This window comes from Desmodus rotundus, chromosome 12 (assembly GCF_022682495.2).
Source record: "Desmodus rotundus isolate HL8 chromosome 12, HLdesRot8A.1, whole genome shotgun sequence".
NCBI lineage: Eukaryota > Metazoa > Chordata > Mammalia > Chiroptera > Phyllostomidae > Desmodus > Desmodus rotundus.
Window position 1 is genome coordinate 94,049,884 of NC_071398.1, and position 25,229 is coordinate 94,075,112.

At 46.2% G+C, this 25,229-nt stretch overlaps 1 protein-coding gene across 1 annotated transcript in view; it reads left to right on the top strand.

The window, feature by feature from the left end:
• Nucleotides 1-5,563: 5,563 nt before the first annotated feature.
• ASTN1 (astrotactin 1) overlaps nucleotides 5,564-25,229 on the top strand; it is a 270,174-nt gene continuing 250,508 nt past the window's right edge. Inside the window, exon 1 of the mRNA XM_024551717.3 lies at nucleotides 5,564-6,239. Within this exon, the coding sequence (XP_024407485.2) occupies nucleotides 5,957-6,239 (283 nt within the window). The 5' untranslated portion in view covers nucleotides 5,564-5,956. The remainder of the gene's footprint in view (nucleotides 6,240-25,229) is intronic.

The window sequence follows — 25,229 nt, forward strand, 5'->3', positions numbered from 1 at the left end:
TCTTAAGATAACAATGCTGCCGGGCCAGCCTCTCTCTTCCTTTCTTATGCACGTAGCTTGGCAGCCAATGGGACACTGCGCTACAATCCCCACGGGCGCCCATTGGCTGGCGGCTTGGCAGGGGGCGGGCTCGGAGCCTCCCCGCTGTCTCGTTCGGTCAGCAGCCAGGCGGGGGACCAGCTCCGTTAACCCTCCCGCCTTGCAGCAGGGACTTTGGTGTGGGTACGGAGGGCTTGGACACTGTCTGGGCTGGGAGTGGGAGAGTGTCAGAGGCTGAGGAAAAGGAAGAAGCTGGGGAGCTAGTTCCATTTTCTTCTCATCTTCCTGAGTTACAATAATCATTTGTCCCAGACCATTTTGTTTGCTTAACTAGAATTCCCAGATATGGGGACTCATTTGAGTCCTTCTCCTTCTAATTTGAGGTTTTATTCCGTTGTTTTTGTGTACTCGGTCCTGAATTACTTAATTAGAAAAGAGCCCCCAAGTGAGAAATACTTATGTCAGTGTGTGTGTGTGTGTGAGAGAGAGAGAGAGAGAGAGAGCGGGGGGGGGGGGGGGGGGAGGGGGGGAGGGAGGGAGGGAGGAAAGAGGAGAAACTCAGAAGAGTAGACAGAAACAGATTTAGAGACTTTGAGCAGCTAAATCAAGAAACATTCTGTCCCCAAACCGGGATGGTAAAGACAGAGGCAAGACGAACTTCTGCGGAGAAACGAAGGAGGGAAATGTCCTGCCTCCCAAAGAGGGAATTGTTCTGCCTGTGCTGTTTTCCTTCTGCGCGTCTCCTTTCACTTCAGTGAGTGCCAGGAAGAGGGACTGTGCGTCTCCATTTGGTTTTTAAAGGGAGACCAGAGATTCAGAACAGGACCAGCCTTGTTTCTGTGAGGCAGGTGCTGTAGCTGAGCCTGTGAATGGCGGTGTGGGGGCGGGGGGGGGGGTGGGGGGAGAGGAAAATGTTAACTACGAATCAAAGGGTGTAAAATATATCCTTTATGTCCAAATGAGGATGCAAAACTGAATAATGTGCAGCTAACTAGCATACTACACTAAATTTTTGGCAAGAGCTCAGGGTTGGAGCTGGCACAGGAATTTGGGGGTTTCACAGAGGGTCATGTGGTGGGAGAAATATAGAAAGAATTCACAGTCAGCAAGGGAGATAACTGTTTGGTTTAGTTCCTTAAATGAAGAGCAACACCAAAAGATCATTTTATTGGAAGAAAATGGAAAAATAAAAGAATGCAGAGGTTTAATAAATATCAAAGTAGTATTAATTGGGATTAGCTAAAAAGCATCAAGGAACCTGGTGTTCTGAATGAATGGAGGAAAATTAGAAATTGTCCTCGTATACACATCCTTAGTCCCACCCACCCGTCACTTTCACCTGTATTCCCTCCTCCGTATCTTACACAGGTTTGACCCTCCTTCTCCATCCTGTAGGTATTTGTTTGCATAAGTTACAAAATGTTTCAGAGTGGTGGTCCCAGAGGGTCTCCAGCTCTCCTATTGGATAAAATATCCAACTGAACCAATGACAGCCTAAATCTTTTGCTGTCCAACTGCCATTTATTCCTGTGCTTCTTAGTGACAGAGGCCCCCTGAGCTTGTCCCAGGTGATAAGACGTTTAAGTGTTGAGACTCTCATAAAATTGGAGGAGGGAGTGAGTAAAAGGAAGGAGTAGTTGAACAAATTGTTACCAATTTCAATGGAAAGGAAGTTAAATTTTCCAAGATCTCTAAGGGAAAAGGAAAGGGGGTGAAGTTGGGAGACAAGAAAACAACTTGAAAAAAGAAAAGCTTGCCTGTACTTTCTTTTCCTATGAAGTCCTAAGCCCTGTAAAAAAAACTGATTTAATATACATTACAAAATTCTACAAGTGTACACTTTGATGACTTTTTGCCTAGATATGTGGCAGTGTGAACCCTAGTCACATAATTTCTGGCGCCCCAAGGAGTTTGTCCCGCCCTTCTCTGTCAAAACCTCTCTTCCTCCAGGGATAACCAGTACTGTGATTTCCATCTTCAAAAATTAATGTTATCTGTTCTTGGAATCCATGAATATAGAGTCTTAGACTATCCACTCTTATGTCTCTGGTTTCTTTCATTTATTAATTTGTGAGATTCACCCATGTAACTGCATGCTTATTTTTTATTGCTGTGTAGTGTTTTGTTACATGACTGTATGACATTCTCCAGTTGAAGCATATTTGGATTGCTTCCATTTTTTGTCTATTATGAGTAAACCTGCTATGAATGTTCTTGTACATGTCTTTTGGTAAACACGTACAATCATTTATCCTGAATATTCAGCTAAGAGTGGAAATCACTTAACTTGCTTCTGGCTACTACATGGGGGGAAAAAACCTCACGCAGAAGATTCTGAAACCTACGTTCTTTTGGAAGTAATTGAATATGCAGATGATAGCAAAAGCTATCACACTGAGCACCAACTAAATGCCTAAAATATGTCAGCTCCTTTATACGTAATCTCATTTCCTTCTCACATGTATTCTAAAAAGCATGTTTTATTGTTTCTATTTGGCTAATAGGAATATTGACTGTAATACATTGTGTCAAAAAATAGCCCTTGGCCGCCTAAGGTGGTGTGCTTGTGTGTGTGTGTGTGTGTGTGTGTAAATCCCGTGAGAGGAACTCTGAGAAAAGGAAATGATGGGAAGTCTCACTGCACGGAAGAAGCTGGATGTGGCCTGTGGAGATGGGACGAGCTGGAGAACATGAAGTGGTGTGTTCCAGGTGCACAAAATGTATGGGAGGAGTAAAAATGAAAAACGGGCTTTAATTTGGCTGGGTTGTGTATGTATGTTGTGGGGTGGGGAGGGGGAGGGAAGGATAGTGTAGTAAGCAATAAATCTAAGAGAATAAATAAGCATGAGATTTGGAAGAGTTTTTGAATTTCTAAGCCATGCTTGAACTTATTCCCATAGCAGGGGAAACCTTTAGAATGGCTTAAGGAAGCAAGATTTCCTGAAGATCAGCCTGCTAGCTGTGTGAGGAATAGGTTACCAGCAGGGGAAGCATCTGGAAGCTATTATGAGTCAAGGAGCAAGGCCATGGGTACTTGAATTCGGGGGGCTGGATCTCAGGAGAAAGTCAGGATGGGGGATGACAGGAACTGATATTTGGCAGTGCCTTAGTGAACGTAAACACTTGTATTATCTCAAGCCTATGGGGTGGGCAGAGATCACTGACCCCATTTCATGGAGAGCACACTGAAGCTAAGAATGGTTCAGGTTCACCTTCAAATAGGCAAATTACGGAGTTGAGACTTGAACCCAGCTCTGTGGTTTCACTACCTAATGTTGGCTGTACACAAAGGTAAACACTGAAATGCATAGAAATTTCTTCCAGTCCCGTTTAAATGTAAAACATTACACAGTACAGTTGGGCTGGTTTCTGTGAACTTCAACCTCTCTTCCATCTCTAGGTGTTTAAGTCCCTAAGAGGAGGCCATGTGACATTGTATCCAAGTTTATAGGAATGCAGTGCTCAGGCAAAATACTATCTTCTTTTATTGGTACAGTTTTCTTGCTCAAATATTTCATAGAGAAAGAAGCCGTTAAAGGCTTCGACACCAACGTCCAAATATTTCCAACTACATATAGAGTTTAAAATGGCCATTTAATCCATGTATTATTTTTCTCGTGTCAGTGAGAAAGCATGTAAAAATGACTACAGATAGGCACAGAATGCTAGATATTGACTTACCAGAAAATCAACCCCACATGGCTCTCTCGGGTTTTCTAAAATGACTCAAGACACTTCAGAAAATTAGAAAGATTTCAAGATAATTGATTAGGTGCTGCTCAAAAGCAGGGGAGTACTTTTCTTCTCTCATCTGGCCATGCCTAGCCTAACATCCAGCGTGTGGCAGGTACGTATATGTTTATTGAATGAGTTACTGTGCCCCATAAAGTCCAGTTATCACCCATGTGTGCTCCTAGGTGTACCATCACCGTGTGGTAGAAAGAGCACTGAGCAAAACAATCTCGTGGTCTCCACTCCATGTTAGCGGATTGGTCTTGGGTAAAGCACCAATTTCACTGGCCTCGATTTCTTCATCTGTTAAATGAGAAACTGGATTCATCAATGAGGTCGTGTCTTGCCATTTCTCACATCCTAGGAATAAGTGTGTTTTCCCTGTCATTCACCCTGGCTTTTCAAGGGTGAACCTTGTGTAATTGAGTCTAATACTGCCTTTTATGCTAGCGAGAGTAGGAAAACAGTACCGTGGAGTCTTTCTCCACCTCCCTGCCTCCTAGGGGAGCAATGAGGGTGAGGATGAGTTTCAAAAGGTCAGTAGCTCATAAATCTGTGTTGCAGCACTTTGCCCTGCTCCATGGTAACATAGCTCTGGGTTAATTCTCAGGTACGTTAGATTCAGACTTGCAATAAAGTGGTTTTTTTTTTTTGTAAATATGACCCATTTTCTCTATTCCCATCCATCCACTAGAGTAACTTCGTGAAAATGTGTGGCAAAGTTTTTTTTTTTTTTTTTTTAAACATGCCCTTGCATATGCCAGTAAATTGACCACAGGTAGAATATGAATCAAGTTGTTTCTAAAATGGGGTCCTCTTTGAAGAGCGTGGTGCATTAAACTTCTAGAGAGTAGGAATTGCCTGTAACAGTCTTACAGCACCTGTTATTTAAATCGGCATTGAGTCCATGATGACGGAGAGGCATGCTTTTCAAACACCGTTGTTGGTTATCATGTGAGAGCAAGTTCAGCCAAACATCAGATTCCAGCACACACATGTCATTTTCTGCCACTATTTATTCATACTGTTAGCATTTCAAGGCGACGCTGCCCGGCACTAATGGGGACCAAACTTATAGGCATTTTTGTTGCCGTTGTTGTTTTTATCTACCCTGTTCTACTTTCAATTGGGCTGAGATGATGTGGCCCATATCCAAGGATAGCCTCTTATTCCTTTTTCACTTGTAAAGATTGCTTAGAAACTTGTGTCTCATTTCCTTCCAGCCCTGGTGTAGTTACTGGATTCTCTGAAATTAAAGGCTCAACATTTCTTCCAGCTGGTGCTACTCTTTCTATCAATTATGGCATCCCTCAAGTCATCTTCGTGTTGGTTACAACAGATAACATTTGTAACAGAAATGAAACAGAGAGAGAGACGTTGCAAGTGAAAGTTCTGGTCTCCTTAACTGTGTGCAGTAGGTTGGCTTGGCCCTTTGTTGTTCACGACCACCTCTCCATCTCTCTGTGTCTGTGTAACTGGTATTTTCTGTAACTCTTTCTGCAAAGTTAGTGCTGAGTAAAAAATACACAGTGCATTGATCCCAGCAGCGGCTCATCCAATATACAAATCCAACGAGTGGTTAAAAAGACAAGAATGTGACCCCCTACATCCACAAAATAACTAGGGGTGGATTTGCATCGAGACAGACATGGCCCCCGCTCCCGCTCTGAGTAGGGCCTTTTAGGTGTGTGTCTGCGTGTGCCCTTCCCAAGCCAGCAGGATGATGGTGAGGAAAGAGGACAATTTTGCATAGCGAAGATCGAATTTTTAAAATGCCCTGCAGGTGGTTGATAGCCGAGCGTGAGCTCCTCCCGAAGGACACTAAGGGGAGAAAGGCTAGAGATCGGGCAACCTGCCGGGGGCTGACCTGATTCCCTAGAATCCTCGGCTCCCGTCCTCTTTCCTTTCCCCGTCCTTCCTTCCCCATTCCCCCTCTTCTACTCCCCTCCCTTTTCCCTTCCCCAGATAAGCAGCTGGGAGAAACAAAGAGCGCGGGCGGGCTGGCCTGGCATCAGCGCTGGAGCCCCACGCACTGCAAGCGGCATCTCGTTCTGGAGACCGGGGCTCTCCCGCTGCACGTCCCCTCCCCAGCCGCCCCCGCCCCCCGCGCGCGCCAGCTCGCTCCCTCCCCACTCGCTGCCTCCCCCACCTTCGCGGCGCTGGGAGGAAGGCGCTGGGGCTCAAGATGGCTTTAGCCCGGCTCTGCGCCCTGCTCGCCTGCTGCTGGGGGCCGGCGGCGGTGCTGGCCACGGCCGCCGGCGACGGAGATCCCTCCAAGGAGCTGGAGTGCAAGCTCAAGAGCATCACGGTGTCGGCGCTGCCCTTCCTGCGCGAGAACGACCTGAGCATCATGCACAGCCCCTCGGCCTCCGAGCCCAAGCTCCTCTTCTCGGTGCGCAACGACTTCCCGGGCGAAATGGTCGTGGTGGACGACCTGGAGAACACGGAGCTGCCCTATTTCGTGCTGGGTGAGTCCTGGGGGAGGTCGAGGCGGCCGGAGGCGCTGACCGGGGCCCCCACCCCCCACCTCGGCTGGCTCTACACACCCACTGGCCGGCGACCTCCCCTCCCCCACTCCTACCTCGCTGGATCCGCCCCATTCCAGGCCATTCTCCACACCCACTTGCAGGCTAGCGCCTCAGTGCACCTGACTTCTCCCCACATCCTACCTGGGTGATGGGCCCTCAGCCTCCTTCAGCCGCCCTGACTCAAAGGAGCAGGTCGCCAGAGCCTCTCTGAAACCTTTCCCAGTCCTGACCTCCCAGCGTTCATTCAGGAGCGCGTGGACAGCACTTCTGGTTTGCCACCAGCTCAGCTCCCATAAGCCCTTCTCCCAACTCCCTGGCCACATGCTCAGTTCTTCGCTGCACAGCCCTGAACACCCACCGCTGCCCACAGCGTGTCCTGGGGGAGTAGGAAACAGCTAGCCCCTTGTCACCTTGCCAGGCATGTGCAGGGCATGTGGCCCTGGCTGGACCTCCGTCTTCACTTACTGAGAGCTCCTTATCTGTCCCCAGGTGACTGACACTCTCTCTGGCCTTCCTTCAGAACACCTACGTTTCCTGTACCCCTGGTGTCCCTCCTGACAAGTCCTACCTTCATACCTGCCTGTATAACAGCCCCTCATTCAGCCGCCTCCACATCTCCTGTCACCTCAAGGTGCCCTGGGTGAAGAACTCATCAGGGGAACGCCATTAGTAAGGGCATCCTCTTTGTTCTCAGGGACACGGGAGGTAGGCCCAGGCATTCCTGCACACCTGGCCAACCCCCGCAAGAGGCTCTTCCTTCCTTTGTGTCTTTGTCTGTTTACATAGCTCTCTTGGTACCCCGATTTAATGTTCTTAGACCCCCAAACTCCTTCAGGTACTGGAAACTCAACTTCTAACCGCCCCCTGTTTTTCACAACCAAGCTGCAAAGGTGTTGTGGGCCTGCCCCAGCCCCCTGTAGAGCCCACAGGTTCAGGTGACCTCGTTAACCCCAATTTCCCTCACTTTTCCATGCGCTGGTGTATCTCTCACCCTGCTGGGTATGCCCACCTTGCAATCCATTTCTTTAGTGATGCTCATTCATCATTCCCTCTCATCCTTCTTATTTTGCCCAGGAGGGAATTCGGAGATAACCACAAGTAAGTCTCTAGACTCAAGAAAAAATAATGCAGGTGTCTAGGAGCCTGTTGTAGCTACTTAATGTCCTACAACCTAGAGCTTACTTGGCAGGAACCTGGCTTCCTGAGGGCCATAGGTAGGTCAGAGCCGCAAGCAGAATGTTACCCAACCTCTCCTCACGCACAAGAGGTATCTTCACACTAAAATCATTAAGAAGTGGGTGAGTAGACTCCCACTTCTCACCCCCCTGGAAAAGCGATTTCCGAAATTGCCTGGCCTTTGAAAAGTTGGTTTATAGTTCCATTAAGCCCAACCTACACCCTCGATGGCATGATTTGTTTTGGCGTTAAAAACATACTAATAACATAGTAAGAACTGGGGGCTGACCGGGGATGGCGACATTGTAGATATGCTGGTTATTCAGTGGATGAAAATGTCGTGTGGAAGCCCTGCTGATACGCAAGTACAATCTGTTCATCATAGTCCGTAAGAACGAGTTTAGGGAATTATGTATTTCCAAGGAGCCTGTTTTTGGGCACCAAATGCAGTGTTTACTGTGCTGAAGCGGGACATGAGTGGTACATGAAGAAGGGGAGATTAGACCAGCACATGTTCACATTCCACTTCCTTTTTTTGCAGAATCCCACACCGAGGGCCCGAAGCCATGATGGGCCTGCTAGGATCCAGTGGGCACAGCAAAAGCCCACATGTTAAAGAATGGGTCTCCTGCACCTCTGTGCAGAGCTGCCCACTGCAGCACCCTGCTGGAGTTGCTATGGTAACCTCCTGCAACTTGGCATTTACACACAGGAACAGACTCTCTCTCTCACTTCAGGGCCAGATGCACTTGCTAAATGCATTGATTGTCCACGGCTCTCCCAGTCAATGGGGTGTGTTCAGAACCAGAGATGAGCTAGTACCTGTTCCTTCTGGCCCAGTATCCTCGAGGTCGGGGGGCGGGGTTGGAGTGCACCTCAGCTCGGTGGTGGAGCAGAGCGGGGCAGAAAGGGAGAGGGGTCCAAGTTCATGGAGGGTAGACTCAAGTGCAGTTGCTTTTGAAGTTAACTTTTGTGGTCCTGGATTCTGCCACTTGTGGCCAGTTGTAAAGGCTATGGCGACTCTGCGTTGGAGCTTTGGTTCCTCTTATTTCTGGAACCTAGTTTGCTTAATTTATCCCCTGAAAAAATCTGAATCAGTCAGTCCTGGGAATTTATTGAGCACTCACTTGCTTGGACTATTAGGATATAGAAATTAAAATAAACAAAGAAATCAATAAAAGGCTGCTGCCCTCAGGGCTTCTCTGGTCAGTGGAAACACAGACGGAGATACTGGAAGAGCGGTAAGTAGTAACACCTGATTGTGTGGCATAGGAAGGCTGAGGAAGGAGATACTCGCATTGATTAGGACCAGACTCCGTGGAGACACACCGGAGGCCTTGGCCAAAAATCAGACGCTTTGGTTTCCTTTTGTCTCCAGGATCAAGTTCTGTCACCGCAGTGAGGCGAACCAGGACCTTTTCCTTCCCACCGTAGCCAGCTCCCCCAGCCTCTTATCCCTGCAAGTCTGCCGCGACTTTTCAGGACTCTTTCAAGACTTTGCACATGCTGTTCCTTCTGCCTAGAATGCTCTTCCTGCCTTGCCCCCTTGGCAGTCAATCATCCATTGTCTCCTAAACCCTGCCCCCACCCCACCTCTCTGTGAAGCCTTCCCTACGCACCCCCTCCACCCAAGGCAGTCTTACTCCATCCCACTTCTGTGATCTTTATGTAGTGGTTTAAAACACACACACGTGAACGGAATTAAAGGTAGATTAGACTTGGCTTGGCCTGGGGCAGGTGAGGCCGGTTGACATCCTGCAAGGGAGGTGAGTGGAGAACGAGGATGGTGGGAGTGAACGTGGGTCCTGCACGTGTTTGGTGGGGAGGGCGATCAGCCTCGTGGTGGGAGAGCGGGCAGGCTCGCGCATGCCCTGTAGAGTTCTCCGCCTAAAACCGGGCAAGGGAGGGCTGACGCCAGACGGCGATGCAGCCCGTCTCCGGAGGCCGCCCCAGCCGTCCCTGCGGTCGTTTTGGCTTCTAGGATTACCTTGAGGGGCAGTGGAGGGGTAGCGGGACCTCCCGTTGCCTGAGGTAAGGGTTTTCAGACGTGGTGCGTGGGCCTATGTGACTTTCAGTCGCGTTCCGTCTGCTACGTGGTTTTAAGTTGTTTGGAATTTGAATGTTTTCGGTCGAGACAGGCCACCGTTAGAAGGCGGTACTTCCCGCCAACCCTGACTGTCTCGTGGCCCAGCCTCTTCTCTAGGGCACTTGCCTGGCGGCTCTAAGGACTCTAAACCTCTGTTTCGGAAGTGTTGTAAAACTCTGCAGCGTCCTAAGATAACTCATTTCTCACTTAAGGTACTTAGATGCATAAGCCTTAGGACCCTTTCGGGACATTGGAAAAAGTTTGTCAAGGTAGTCCATTCAAATTTCGTATGTCAACCACAGTTTTGCAGCTCAGCTTTTAAAACAGCAGATATTCCTGTTTTCGGAGCTGTCTTTGATCGGGGGACAACGGGTCCCCTGGAGTGGCTTCCACAGTCGAGTGCGGTGTCCTGTGCGGGACAGAACGTACGACATATATCCGTCTCATCATAATTTGAAAGGGGATGCTGCCCCGCTCCGGACCCAATACTGGGCTGGTGCGAGCGTCGGGCTTGGTGGAGACGGCTGTTCCTCTCGGGCCGCGGAGTTGAGCTCCAGCCGCCTTGGTGTTGATGGAGGAAGGTACCGAAGAAGACAAGCCAACCGGCCCGCAGAGCTGCAGGCAGCTCCGAGCAAGGCACTGCGTCAGGTGTCCGGAACAGTCCAGCAGGCCAGTGTGGCGTGGTGGTTCAAAGAACAGGCTTTGAAGGCAGCTCTGTGGCAGGCGCAGGCTTTCCGCGTACTCCAACAGGGGGGAAAGTAAGGTTGGGGAAGTCAAGTAACTTAGGGTCGCGGGGAGCTGACAGCCAATGGCTCCAGTGCTCCAACTCAGGTGGGTATAATGTTTGGGGCTTTCTCTGCGTTACTATGTGTATGCCTTCATTTAACAAAAAATCTGCCCTTGTCCGGGTTGGAAAAGTGGAGCCCTGGCAGAGGTTAGACCGGGGAAGGTGCGCTCACCTCGCTTGTATGGAGGACTCCTCTCGGGTGCTCTGTAGATACCTTCTGAACCTCCTTGCCCACGGAGTGTCTTCTCACACAGCTCTTCATGCAGAAGGGGGTGAGCTCCCTCGGGAAATACTGACCTCAGTGGCTATACTTCCCTGAGCAGGACTGGGGAATTCTTATTTGACTCGTAGGTTCCAGGTTGGGGTAGCCATGTTCCAAGGCTGCCCACAGTTGCGATGAGCAAGGTGGGCTACCTGTGGACAGCGTTGACATTGTTAGAAGGGCCCCATCGAAATGCCAGCTGGGAATCTGGGGAGCGTGCACCACTGGCAAAGGGAGCCGCCCAGGAGCTGCTGTGGTTCTAGCTCCTTTCCCAAGGCCGCTGACCTTTGAACTGGGGGGTTTTGCGCTTAAGAATCCACTGTCAGAGCCCAGTGCGGCCACTTGAGTAGCAGCTCCCGAGCTTTTTGTTTGGTTTCAAATGTAGCATCGGACGTGGTTTTCCTTACTGGTGAGCTTTTGCAGGAAGCATCCCTAACTTTTTCCCCACACATCATCTCCCCTTTTGAAAAGAAACTTTAAAATGTGTTACTTTCTCATCCTTTGCTCTCAGCTACGGTGAGCTGCCTAGGTTAACAGTAAACAGGTTTGTATGGCGTGCCAGCCTCATCCAAGACATGGGGGACGGATGGCAGCAATCTTCAGATAGGGCTTCGGCATTTAAATAACTCATCCGAGCAGAAGGCCCTAATTCATAGTGTTATTATTTTACTGTTTCTCTACAGAAATGTAGATTTTATACATCAAAGGAGTTTTGAATGTGGGAGTGATGAATCTTACAGCACTTCAGATGCTCCTCCAGCTATACTGGTAGGGCTTAAATTCAAGACGTTGGGGTTTCTCAGGGAAAAATAAAATACAGCCTTAATTTCTTTATTCATCTTTGGAGGAAAGATTGAGGTCTTGTTTTATAGAACTCCTTCCTTCTTTCCTCTCTCCCTCCCTCCCTCCCTCCCTCTACTTAGGAATGTAGTTAAACCCTTCTCAGATTAAGGCCAGTTCACAAAAACAGAACTGGGCATCTTTTTCAGCAGGAAAATGCCAAGTCTTTATTTCTTTCCTTTTACACCAAGTTCGAATATATACGCACAGATGACAGAACAATCTCCATATGGAGCAAGTTAATCTCCCAGGACACGTGAAGGCCTATGGTCATTACTCATATACCACAATTTGGCATCTATCACCATGTTTTTTATTGCAAATATGGAGCAGTCTTTATTTTTTTAATCACATACAATTTAAAACTTGCAGGAAAAAAACAAAGTACCTCTATTGATTCCCTAGGTTCCCAAGGAACAAAATTTTGAAAAAGTGACTTGTTGCCAGCGGCGATCTAAATTGACATGATAACTTTGGTAAAACCATTTGGCATTGTAAATAAAATTGAAAACACGCATGCCTTATGACCCAGCAATTCCATTTCTGGGTGTTTATTACACCAGAGTTCTTACGTGTACACACAGGTGTGTTTGGACCAACATTGTTGGCTGTAGCGCAGCCTGGAAGCAACCTAATGTCCATTGACAGGAGGCGGGACACGTACCTGGTGTTACAGTCATCCACTGGACTCTTCCAGCCGTGAGAATGAACGAGCTGCAGCCACACGTGCCAAGGTGGACACGTCACACACCTGCAGTAGTAAATGAGAATAACTGCCGGCTGAAGTATACGTGCAGTGCAATTTTATTCAGAATAACAAGATATTGCTCAAGGACATGCAAACAGGATGAAATTTGTATGAGAAGCAAGGAAGCAGGGAATGCAAAATACAGAGTGGTGTTACCTCTGGTGGAAAGGGGAAATGATGTGAAAGGGAAGAAGAGGGACTTCGAGCATTCTGACAGTTACCCAATTTATTTTTTTTGTTTCAGAGAGAGAGAGAGAGAGAGAGAGAGAGAGAGAGGAACCAGGGGAGAGAGAAGGAAGAGAGAGAGAGAGAGAGACATCAATTTGTTGTTTCACTTTTATGTATTCATTGGTTGATTCTTGTATGTACCCTGATTGGGAATCGAACCCACAACCTTGTACTATTGGGAACATCGTTCTAACCAATCAGGCTACCCGGCCGGGGCAGTTACTTGATTTTTGCTTCGATTTATTTTATTTTTTTAATAAACTTAATTTTTAGAAAAGTTTTAGATTTACAGAAAAATTGCAAAGATACATACCCCAAACCCATTTTCTCTCATGATAAACATCTTATGTTAGTAGGATCCATTTCTTACACCTAAAGAACCATTACTGATCTATCATGATTGACTAAAGTCCATACTTTATTCAGATTTCCTTAGTTTTTACCGAATATATATATATATATTTCCAAATACACATATATTATATCTGTCCCATCTAGTCTGCCACATTGCAGTTGGTCATCACCTCTCCTTAGGGACGTCTCTCGGCCGTGACAGTTTCTCAGTCTTGTTTTTGATGCCGTTGGCAATTTTGAGGCATCCTGGTCAGGGGTTATTAAAGTCACTCTTTTTCTCCCTTTTCATACTGCACTGTTTGAAGGACATCATTATGCGTCATCCATGGCAAAGGAGTGGGGAGCTAAAATCCACCATTTAAAAATGTATCTACATAACTGATATTGAATTATTCTATGACAGAATCATCTTTTATCTCCCACTAATTTATGTATTTAATCACTTATTCATACCATATGGACTCAGAAATATTTATTTTGTACTTTAGCTTATAACCTAATACTACTTGATTGATTTTTATGGCTCCAAGTGTTCCAGTTTTGCCCGATGGGAGCTCTTTCAGGTGACCTCTGTGTCCCTTTGACACGCCCTCATTGATGGGGATTTTGGTTTTCGAGCACTGCGTTCCTTTCCGTCTGCCCCAGGCCCAGTTTGTGGACGGCCTGCCCAGGTCCCAGAAGCAGCTGCTGCTTCAAGGAGCCCCGATTCTTTTCTTTGAGGGATGGTATTAGAAACAGATCGGCCGGGAGGAGGGTTTGGTATTTCTAGCCCCTGTCAACTGACAGAAGGAGGACATGCATGTGTGCATGCTGACTCATATACATATCTGTAAATATTCCCACGTATGACCATCTGTGTATACAGTGAGCTAAAGAAGCACGAGTTCATGCTTAGGCCTCCGGCTCTGATCTCCTATGCAATTATCATTGTCTGATTTATTATTTAATCCATGGACCACGCTGGCCCATTCCTGCTCATCTCACTCCAACAGAGAGAAATTCGGTTCCCACTGTCTTCCACCTATTTGTTTCATTGTGCAGCTCTGCCGTGCTTCTGTAGCAGTGTCAGACTCACTGACCAGTTCCCCCATGGGGAAGAGCTCTATCAGTTAGAGTGCGAGCCTTATGTACAGTCCCGTGCCGCTTAACGGCAGGGATATGTGTTGAGAAATGTGTTGTTAGGCAGTATCATCCTTGTGTGGACATCCTAGAGCGCACTTACGCGAACCTAGGTGGTCTAGCCTACGAAACTCCTAGTGTCTGTGCTAGAACTTGTTGCTCTGCAAGGGGGGGGGAAATAATTTCACCTCTACCCTTCTGAGTTCTTGGCGGAGAGCTCCCGGTAATAAAAGGTTGATTGGAGAAGAACAAAAATTTAATAGCACATATATCTCCTATCAGCACTGTATTTTTGAGGTCCACTCATACCACTGTGCTACTGTTTGGGTCTACTCATGGGCTGCTCTGTATTGTTTTATTTATTGATGCTCTGTAGTATATTTTAATATTTGGTAGGACTAGTCATTCTTTGCTACTATTTTTGTTCAGAGTTCTCCTAGCTATTTTTTTGCATATAAACTTTCAAAGAAACTTGTCTCATTCTAAAAAAAAAAAAAATCAACAAATAAAACCTCCCCCCAAGAGTAACAAAAACTAGTGGCATTTCATTTCAAGTTATGTTAAAATTTTAAATGAACTAAGACAGAATCAAATCCTTGTGATGCGTTTTTCTGTTTAAGAAGCTGGTTTGTCTGTATTTGTCCAGTCTTGCAGCCTGCCCTTATAGAGTTTTAAAGTTATTTGTTCCTCATATAGTGCTTGTATATTTCTTGCTAGATTTGCTTCTAGGTGTTTTATTGTTTTCTGCTTTGGTAAAAGGAATATATTCTTTTTCTCCATATATTCTAAATGGTTACAGTTTGTGTACTTGAAAGTTACTGATGTTTGTGTGTTAATTTTCAACCTCGCTCTCTAGCTATAGGTGTGTTTCGGCTGGTGCTCTTGGGTGTTTTAGCTGTACAAACATCATATGCAAACACTGATCATTTTATATCCTCCTCTTAAGGTTTTATACTTCTAATTTATTCTCTTGTCTAATTTTACTGGCAGTAACTCCGGTCCCATGTCAAATAAGGATGTGATCATGTAAATTCTTGTCTTTTCCTGATTTTAATGGTAATAACCCTGCTGTCTTGACATTATGATAATGGATTTTGGGTTAAACAGACAAAAATTATCATGTTAATGAAGAATTTATTGGATTTTTTCTTACCCCCAAATTTTAAATATATTTTCAGTATTATAATCATATATATTTTTAGATTTATTACAAGGATGAATTATATGTGCAGGTTTTTTATTTTTATTTTTTAAAGATTAAAAAAAATTCTTTTTCGTGGGGAAGGGAGGTAAAAAGAGAGGGAGAGAAGCATCAGTGTGCGGTTGCCTCTCGCGCGCCCTCTACTGGGAACCGGGCCTGCAACCCAGGCCTGTGCCCTAACTGGGAATCAACCTGGTGGCCCTTTGGTTCGTGCAGGCCAGCGCTCAATCCTTGGAGCCACACCAGCCAGGGCTATAAGTAGATTTTTTAATATCGAACTTTGCATTCCTGCAACAACCCTCAGTTGGTAAATGATGAATTATTCTTTTAATATGTTGTTGGATTCTGTTTTATTGTTCAGGATTAAGGATATTTTGCATCAATATTTCCCAGTGAGGTTAGCCAGATTTGCCTTGTGTGTAAATCTTTGTCAGGGTTTGGTATGAATTTTACATTTCTGTCTTAAAGATAATTTTCAAGTTTTCCTTCTTCGTTTGCCCCAGAACAATTTAAATAGCATTGGCATTATCTACAGAGCCTATAATCTCAGCCACCGCGCTGCCCAGCGTGGTGCACAGAATGGCCGAAGTAAGAGCTGGTTCCTTTGCTAGTAAATAATGAGCCACTAAATCAGACAGGATCACAGAAATTCTCTCCAGAGGAAATGGTCTGCATTGAGATTAAAGGATAGTGGGATTGAGTTGGTAAGCCTCAGGGTTCGGAGTCTTGGGGATAAATTATGAGCTCTAGCCTAAGGAAGCAGGAAGTAGAAGGCAAAAAAACCAAACTGGGTGAAAGGCCGCAGAGAAATACTCAAGTTTTTACACTTTGCGTAAGACCTTGCATCATACTCTGCCTAAAAAATCGAGACTGTCAGGCATAATTTCTCTCTACCCTCAACTCTCAGACTTGTGGGCCTACTTCCAAACTCATTTTGACCTTTTCATCTCCAAATGCCAGTATTTAAAAAAAGTCAATAATATTAAACCCAATATATTCATAATAGTATTATTTCAGTCTACAGTGGTACCTCAGTACTCATCGTCAGTTCGTTTTGGAACTTGTGACGAGTGCCGAATCCAACGAGTATCCAGTGAGGAAGCGTTTTCTCTTGTGGGGCAGTGTTGTGACTCACACAAGTTCTAGCACGGGCGAGGAGCCCCGAGCAAGCGCCGAGTGCCGAGACTTTTTTTTTTCTTGTCAAAATGCGATGAGTAGAGGGTTTGATGACTTATGAAGCCAATGAGGACCGAGGAGTGACTGTATCATCAATATACAATTATTAGTGAGACATTTTACATTCTCTTTTGTTCTAAGTCTTCTAAGTCCGGTATGTATTTTGCACTTGGAGCACGTCGAAGGGGCACCAGCGACATTTTAAGTGCTCAGTAGCCACCTGTGGCTGGCTGGTGGCTGCTGTGTTGACGGCACAGACAAGCAGTTGTAAAGAAACTTCCCAGTGCCCAGAAGCTACAACTAATACCCAAATAGCTTAAAATCGCTCATGGTGACTTGCCTCGCTTTGTGAAGCCAAGGTCAGCCTTTGAGAGAGGAGGTGCTCAAAGTTGAGTTATTTTTCTTTTCGGAATTGAATGTCTATACTTGTTTTATGTAGATATTGTCAAAATGCCTTATTTTAGCAATGCGTTATTTTGTCAGTCACTTAACATCAAACACTCCATACATTGCACTTCGTTTCTCAGAAATGAGAGCAGTTTTAAGAATGTGTTTTTATAAGATTTGCCAAAATTTTTTTCGTCACACAATAGGTGCTGCTTTTTTTTTTTTTTTTTTGCCAGTACTTTTGAGTAGCTGCTAAGTACTGGTCATGATAAAAAGAAATAAAAAAGAACTAATGTAAAGAGAAACAAAAAGACAAGCCTGTCTTCACAGACCAAGAATTCTGCCTCTTCTGGGGCCTCACTGTTCCTATCATTTCTCGCTTTTAGATCTTCAGTTTTTTCCACTTCTTTTTCCAATTTCTTTCCCTGCAGCCTACAGACACATTCACGTTTCTCCTATCTTAAAACATGATTCACTTACCCGTGTACTCTCTTAGCCAGCACCGTACCTCTCCCTGTTCACAGTGGCTTTTGACTTCTCTGCACTGAGGTTGCCTTTGACCTCCAATGTTAAGTTCAAGGGACATTCTTCTCTCCTCATCTTAACAGCCCCCTGTTGCATTTGCCATTGCTGGCCTTCCTTGAAATCCTGTCCTCCTTTTCTTGGGTAATGTTCAACCTTTTCATAGATGAGAAGGTACCGTGTAAAATTAAAAGAAGCCTGACGTGGCCAGGGCATAAAAATAGAAAGAGTCCTCTCCAAATCAGCCGGTGGCACCTTCAAAAGCCTCTTTATTTCCTGCCTCATGATGCTGGATTGACTTGCAGGACCTGCTGAAGAATGCTCAGGAGTCTCAGAAGGCGTGAAGGGTCCTTCAGGACGTGGTTCTTATTTCTCTAGCCCCATCTCAAATTAGCCTCGTATTAGTTGGAATTTTTCCATTGCAGGTAAGAGACGACTTAACTCGAACTGATGTAAATGGTGAAGGGGATCCGTCGTCTCAGGTTGATGGAGAGGGTTACCTGTGTCAGGGCTCCAGCCGCGTGTCTCTGTGGTCCTCATGGCTTTGGCCTCCTCTGGGTGTGACCTACATCCTCGGAAAGGTAGTTCTAGGCATCAAGCCCACATGGGAAGTGTCCAGAGGAAGAGTCAGGATGGCTTCTGAGAGCTCTGTTGTAGGAGGGAAAAGGGCGCTCCCTCCCAGCAGCCCCCTGCAGGACACTCCTTACCATTCTGTGTTGTGGGTCGACTTACGCTGGCCCATCGTCACTAGACCCATCTCTCCATGTGCCAAGAGGGGGGCAGCGACTGGTCAGCTTCCACGAATCAGGGCTCATTCCTGGAGCTGAGGTCTCGCTCCCAGACCACAGAGGGAGAGAGATGGTGGGGAGGAAACCTTCAGCAACTCCCTTCCACTTCACACATCAGGAAGTGGTGACCTGTTTGTTCTCTCTCTGATTGTTTCCCCTAAATCCTTTCATTCTTCCATTTGCTGAACATCTTAGGTACAACCTCTCCTTCTGAGGGTCCTTGGCCCTTCTTTTGTGTTCTCACAGCAGCCCATGTGCACCCCCCGGTAATGTGAAAATGAGCTGCTTCTCCATCTGCCTGTCCCAGGAGACCAAAAGGCTCCTTAGAGGCAGACAATTCCTTAGTCATCTCAGTACCCTCAGCCCCCAGCACGGTGCTAGTGCAGCGTGGAGCACGTACTTCGTGAACGCACGCTGAGCTTGGTTCCACTGAACTCCGCAGACCCGCGCCTGAGCAGCCTTCAGGTCTCGCTCAGTGGTTCTCGAGCCTTTCACAGACCTTCCCACGGATCCATGAGACCATTTCTAGAAGCTCTTTGAGGTGAAAACTCTTTCTCGTAATATTATGCCATTACTTGCCTTCATAGTTACTTATGTTTTTCAATCCAGCTTTACTTAGGCATAGCCTAATGAACCACTACAGGTTATTAGTCTGCTAAATACTGAGTGCTTGTCCTTTTGGTCATTGAAGTGACAAAGTGGGGAGTATGCAGACAGTGTGGGTGCCATAAGCCGAAGTGTGATTGTTCGAGTTAGGAGCTGAACTATCCGCTTTTGCCTTATACCACAGGTTTTGCTTGAAAAAACAACTTCAAAGAGCAAGTAAACTACCGGGTGGGGTGGGGCAAAAGTAGGTTTGCAGTTGTGAGTATACAAAACACAGAGTTTCTTCTTGCATTATTATTATTATTTAATTATTGTTATTTTCCATGTGAACAACTGTAAACCTACTTTGCCCCACCCTGTATATTTATACAGACTTGGGTATTTGGCCAGTGTGTTTTTGAAAATGAACATCATGAGCTTGGAAAAGAGTTGACAGTATTTGTAGCCGATGATAAACTCTGAGCTTTTGAGAGAAAAAAATTGAATATTATTAAAAACTTGTAAATGCCACGGCGAGCTTGACAGCTTCCCGGCGCTTGTAGATGTTTCTCATGAGGCCGGCAATGCTCTGAACAAGGGAGAGTTGTTGAAATTGCGTAGTGAAATGCGCCACCACTTGGAACATCTGTGTAAATCCATGAGACAATATTTTCAAAATGGCCAGTGCGTGGTATTTCAAAGCCGAGCACCGGTGACAAAGCACATTCACATTTCAAATGGACACTGAAGAGGGGGCGGAGTGCCCAGTGGAATGCTTCTGTGGCCCCATTGCCACTCCCTTTGAAGAAAGTAACGCTTGCTGAGTTTTGGTGTAGTATCAGAGAATAGCCCCACTTTCTGGAAATGGCTCCTAAAATTCTGCCGTCTCTCGTAACTTCATCTCTGGGTGAGAGGCAGGATTTTCTTCACGTACTTCGTCCACAGGCACACGTCGCCGCTGTGTATTTGGTGCAGCAGCAGAGGTGAGAAGCCCCCTGTCGTTTCTTAAGCTGGACACTTATGAGCTGCAAAAAATAGAAGATGAGTTACTCCTTGCATTATTTTTTTATCATAATAATATTGTTTCTTTTCATAAAATATATGGTTCGTATGAACATATATGGTGGGTTTCTTACAGGTTTCAAACAAATTAAGGGATATTTAAAACATGTTTCAGCTCTGGCTTTGAATGAGGTAAACATTGATAAATGTAGCCCACGTGAGCAAAAGCTATTGTACTTTTTTCAGTAATTTTTCAGAAGGCAGTGGTTGCTGAGACCAGGAAGTTGGAGAACCCCTGACCGAGGTTGCGTGGCTCCTCAGGTGGGGACTGACCCTATATTCCAGGAAGCATGAAGTGTCTTTCACGTGAACGTTGGCATCCCTGGCTTACAACGCCCCCAGCAGTGACATCAGTTGGCATTCCTGCTCTTTGCTGGCCCAGAGATTTTCAGCCCTTCTCATCTCATGGCACACACAAACTAATTGCCAGAATTCTGCGGCACACCGAAACGTGTATTTTCTGCCCATCTGACAAACACAGGCCCAATTTTGATTCATCACTGGACAGCTGTTGCTGTGTCGGCTGTTGTCATGTTTGTTTGACAATCAGAGGGAAGAGTGGCCAGTGCCCCTGACTAAATGGTCACGGGTTGCATGTTTGTTTTTTTTAAAGATTTTATTTATTTTAGAGAGGGGAAGGGAGGGGCAAAGAGAGGGAGAGAAACATCAGCATGTGGTTGCCTCTGGTGCACCCCTTGTTGGGGATCTGGCCCACAGCCCAGGCATTCCCTGAGTGGGAATCGAACCGGCAACCCTTAGGTTCACAGGCCGGTGCTCGATCCACTGAGCCACACCAGCCAGGGTCGGTGTTGCGTGTTTTAAAAATTCTTGTGGTGCACAGGGTGAAAATCGCTGTTCCAGCCAGTGAGCCTCATGCTGGTGCGTATCTGGTAGTCAGTACTTGATGGATGGATGGATGGATGGATGGATGGACGGACGGACGGATGGATGAATGAATGAATGAATGAATGTATGTTCCTTCCTGGTCTCCTCCTCCTTCTGCAGCTGTGTTATTGTTGCCGAGTTTTCATCAGTATCCTTTGGAGGATGGGGCTTTGTGCACATACACAAACACACACACTCTCTCACACAAGCTACACGATAACTTTTATCAATTTGATGTGCAGTGTTGAGCCCCGCCCCTTCACCCATGTGGGGACTGTCTGGAAGTCAGGAAGCAAGTGTGATTGATTAGAACCAGAGACGTGGAAGTGAAGAGCAAACTGACAGTGACCAGAGGGGAGAGGGGAGGATAATGGGGGAAAGAAGGGGCAGGACCAAGTCAAGGAATGTGTATAAAGGACCCATGGACATGGACAACGAGGGGGAAGATTGAATGTGGGTGGTGAGGGGTAGGTAGGGCAGGGGAGAGGAATGGGGGAAAAACAGGGACAACTGTAATTGAACAACAATAAAAAAAAATCTACAAAACATGGCTCCTAAAGGTGCTTTTGGAGGTGCTTTTTACAGCCACTTTCTTCAGGATTTTGGGTATACCGTAAGCCTGAAAGGCACGCTGTTATCATTTCTTAAAAGTCACAGGGACACTGACTGAAAGGCTGTGGCATTTAAAGCAACTTTGGCTTATTCCCCAGGGGTCTCAAGATGAAAGGCGAGGGGGATGGTCGTTGTTCTGAGCCACGTGGAAGGGCTTGCGCTACTTTAGACAGACTCCTAAATCCAAGGCATTTTCACCTTCATTTACCACCAGAGGAACGGAGCTAAAAGTTGATTTTTCTCAGGTTGCAGGATGAAGGAACCTAGAGAATAGTCGGGGTTTCTCAAATCTCAATCCCAGACCGTGCGGTCCTGGGGACTGGACACTTGCAGACTCAGATTCGAGGATTCAAGGCACTTGCTCCTGGCAGATCTCTCTCTGTCTCCCTGGAGTAAATTCCGTGTCTTCTCATGGCTGGAGGTGATGGGTTTAGGGATTGTGGCTCCTACCAGATGCCACCACTTAGCTCATTTGCAGCATACCAGTATGCCGTGGCTTACCCACTGCGGAATTCTTCCCTAAAGTGTGTTTGTGGGAAGGAGCTGGAATCCCATCATACTGTGTAGAGATTCTTTGTATGGGGTGAGGGATCACTAATAACTTTTCTAAGCATCTGAAAACTTTGGTGCCTCCAAATTGGAGCAGATTGCCCCTCAACCAGTGGGTTAAGCCAGTTCAGAGATAACACCAGACCATTGGGCTCCACCATCAACTCCTAATTCTACTTGGTCTCAGCCTTGTGCACTATTCATATTTAGTCCAGTAATCTGGCATAGAGAACACATCCCAGAATTTCTCATGACCTCGTCACCTGCAAGTTACAGGCTGTGCAAATATGTAATAACCACAGTTTCCACAGGGACTTGATAAAGTTCTAGTAAAACCTAAAGGCAAAGAAAGTTGATATTTCATTTACCTGTGAGTCCTTGTTTAATGTCAGCCTTGCCCAATAAACGGTAGCTTATTATTCTGAAATAATGTTAGGCTTACAGAAAAAATGGCTAAAATAAGGCGGAGATACCCCTATGCCCTTCGCCCAGCTTCTCCTAATGAACTTCTTGCCCAGATGTAACAAATGATCAAAACTAAGAAATAAGCATTGGTGGGAGAATATTTTTAGGTGGAACATGGGTTATAGTTTATAATATTTAAACAAATAGTAGAGAATATGTGGTTTAGAAAATAATAGGCATATCAAACTTGCAATTTTATTGATCTTTTTTTCCCCACTAAGATTTAGGTTAAGCAACAGTTGATGTAAGATAAATTTTAATTTAAAAACCATTAAAGTGACTAAAATTTTAGGTGGTGTTGGACATGGCCAAATTAAATTATGAAGGTATTACTTGAATGAGTGACCTTTGGGGATCTTAAGTAAATGATTTAGAAACATGATTTACTTTCTTTGTGTTACTACCTTGGTAGCCACTCCCTGGGTGCTGACTTCCCAAGGTGGCTTTGCTGCTTCTGAGTGCTACTCCTGAGCGACTTGCATTCTCCATCCAGCAGGTGAGGAAGGTCAGGCCTGAAGTGACAATCCCGTGCTGGAACGAAGCAAAGCGGACTTCCCTGTAGCCTTGCCATTATAATGCAGTTAGATGATTATGGTAGTGGTGATGGGCGTTAATGTTCTTCCTAAGAGTGGACATTGGCAAACACTTGGAGATGCTCATACTAGAGGGAGATTGGGGGGGAAATGTAAATTACCCAGTGAACGGGTTTTCTCCAATAAAAATGCACAAACTGCTTTCATCTCCAGGCCACCACTCTACCTCCCGGCTGCCGGTTACTGTTACGTCCCCCCCTGTTCTGTGCAGAGGCGAAGATTAAGAACCCCGGAGCAGGGTGGCTACTTGAGGAGCGTAGATAGGCCCGAAGGGCGTGCAGCCGGCGAGGAGGACTTGTTTAACTTGCAGGGGGGGTTGCTGACCATATCTGTCTGGTGAAGTGCAGCCTTCCCTCCTCTCTCAGGAGTCAAAATCACTTTAAATAATTTCGTGACTCATGAAATTCCTTTTTATATTTCCTCCCTCCTTTCTCCTGGCTCAAAAAATCGTGGTTTTCCACGCATGTTCTCCTTGTCAGTGGGTGAAAGCTTGAGACCTAGGGCTGAAATTAAGGTTCCCCCAATTTCATTGTCCTTGTAGAGAAGCCAGGAATTTGCTAGATTGAATAATGGCTTCCAGATAGAGCAAAAGTGCTTTTCGCTACATGGTATGCTTTGTGAAAGTTTTTTTTTTTTTTTTTTTTAAACCAGAGCCTTTCTCGAGGAAAGGAGACTCAATCCCCTTGACTACGAGGTGCTCTTGCTTTTCCCTGTTTTTTATGTAAAACCTTGGAAACAGAGAGTGATAGTGATGCATAAAGGAATATTTAATTGTTAGTCGCCACTTAACAGTCTCCTGTGTTTTCCTTCTATCTTTCTATATTTTATATCTGCCCGGCTTTCCAGATCATTCCACATCAATTGGTATTCCAAAGTAATAGCAAGTCCTGGGTGCTCCGGAATGGTGGGAGAAGGAGTCTGATTTCTAAATGTCAAGCACATGAATGGGAGCGAACTCAGTCTTCTAGTTCTGCCTTGGCTGTAGTTTGTTCATTAATTTTTTTTATTCTTTTCTTTCTTTTCCTGGGTTGACTCACCACGTAGTCACCAGGGGCAGTGCAAGTGTGACTTAAACCAATACAACAGCGATTCACCACTGAGCCACATGCCGACCACCTTGCTGAGAATTTGTAAATTTGCTGGTTATGTGTAATTACTAGTTTTATTGCCTCAGAAACAATAACTGCAGAACACACATGAGCAAAGGGAGCTGCCTACCTGACCATTAGAGCTAGGGATCGTGGCATGATGGTGTGACAGTCCCCTGTGGCTTTGTTTTACTGGTGGTCACCGATACTGTCCCCTGGGTACAGGAGGGGCATCTGGTAAACTGGCACAGTTGTTCGTACTAACTTGGCATGGGAAGCCGCTGCTCCCCTGTGCGCTGTAATGATGATGATACGAACCAAACTGTTGGGTGACTTTATTCAGTCAATTGAGACAGCAGAGCACACAGCTGGGCTTTGGTTTAGCCCCCAGCTGCCATGGGTGACATACTTATTGTTGGGGTTGAGCGGACCCAGTGATGTCACCCCTCTTCCTCACCCAAGTTCAAAAGCAATCAACAGGCAGAGACAGGAGATAGTGGGAGATGAAAACATTACCTTTATGACTGATAAAAACATGCCAGGAGGAGACACGGCTTAGGTATGGCCAAAAGGCTTGCCTAACCTTCTTTGTGACTAACGTTCCCAAACATCAGGCTTCCTGGGAAGTCGACCTGACCCAACGGGGCCCCCGCAGAGCTCAGAGCCGTGGGTGCGCTTCCCTCAGGGATGGTGGCACCCAAAACATAGTGCGAGGAGTCCAAGGAGCGGAGCCCTGCCAGCTCGGGTCTTTTTCCCACGCTCAACACTCAGATGGGTTTCCCCTCCTCCCACAAGGAGTTCAAGGGCAGAGACTGGCAGTTAGAGACTAGAGGAGGCTTGTTAGCTGTGGAAGCAAGGACCCAGGGGAGAGCAGCTTCCCCACCACCTCTGCACTCTCTGTGCCAGGTCCTGTGCTAGGGACTCTGCCTCCATGATGTCACACAGCACAACTGTCCTGTGAAGTAAGTGCTGTTGTACTAAAGGGACTGACGCTTCGTAAGCGTAGTTTCCCCAAGATCACACAGCAAGAGAGTGAGTGAGTGAGTGAGACCCATCCCTCCATCTGCCTGAGCACAAAGTCTATGCTCTTGGCTGGAGCGCTGTGAAGTCTTAGACCTTTTACATTTATTACTGTTTCTCACCTTAGCCTGCACCTGGACATAGTGCCACATGTCTCTTTTTTTTTTAAGAAGATGTTATTTATTTATTTTTAGAGAGAGGGGAAGGATGGGAGAAAGAGAAGGAGAGAAACATCAACGTGTGGTTGTCTCTTAAGCGCCCTCTACTGGGGCCCAGCCCACAACCTAGGCATGTGCCCTGACTGGGAATCGAACCAGCAACCCTTTGGTTCACAGGCCGGCACTCAATCCACTGAGCCACACCAGCCAGGGCAATATGTCTGTGTTTCTCTGTTGCA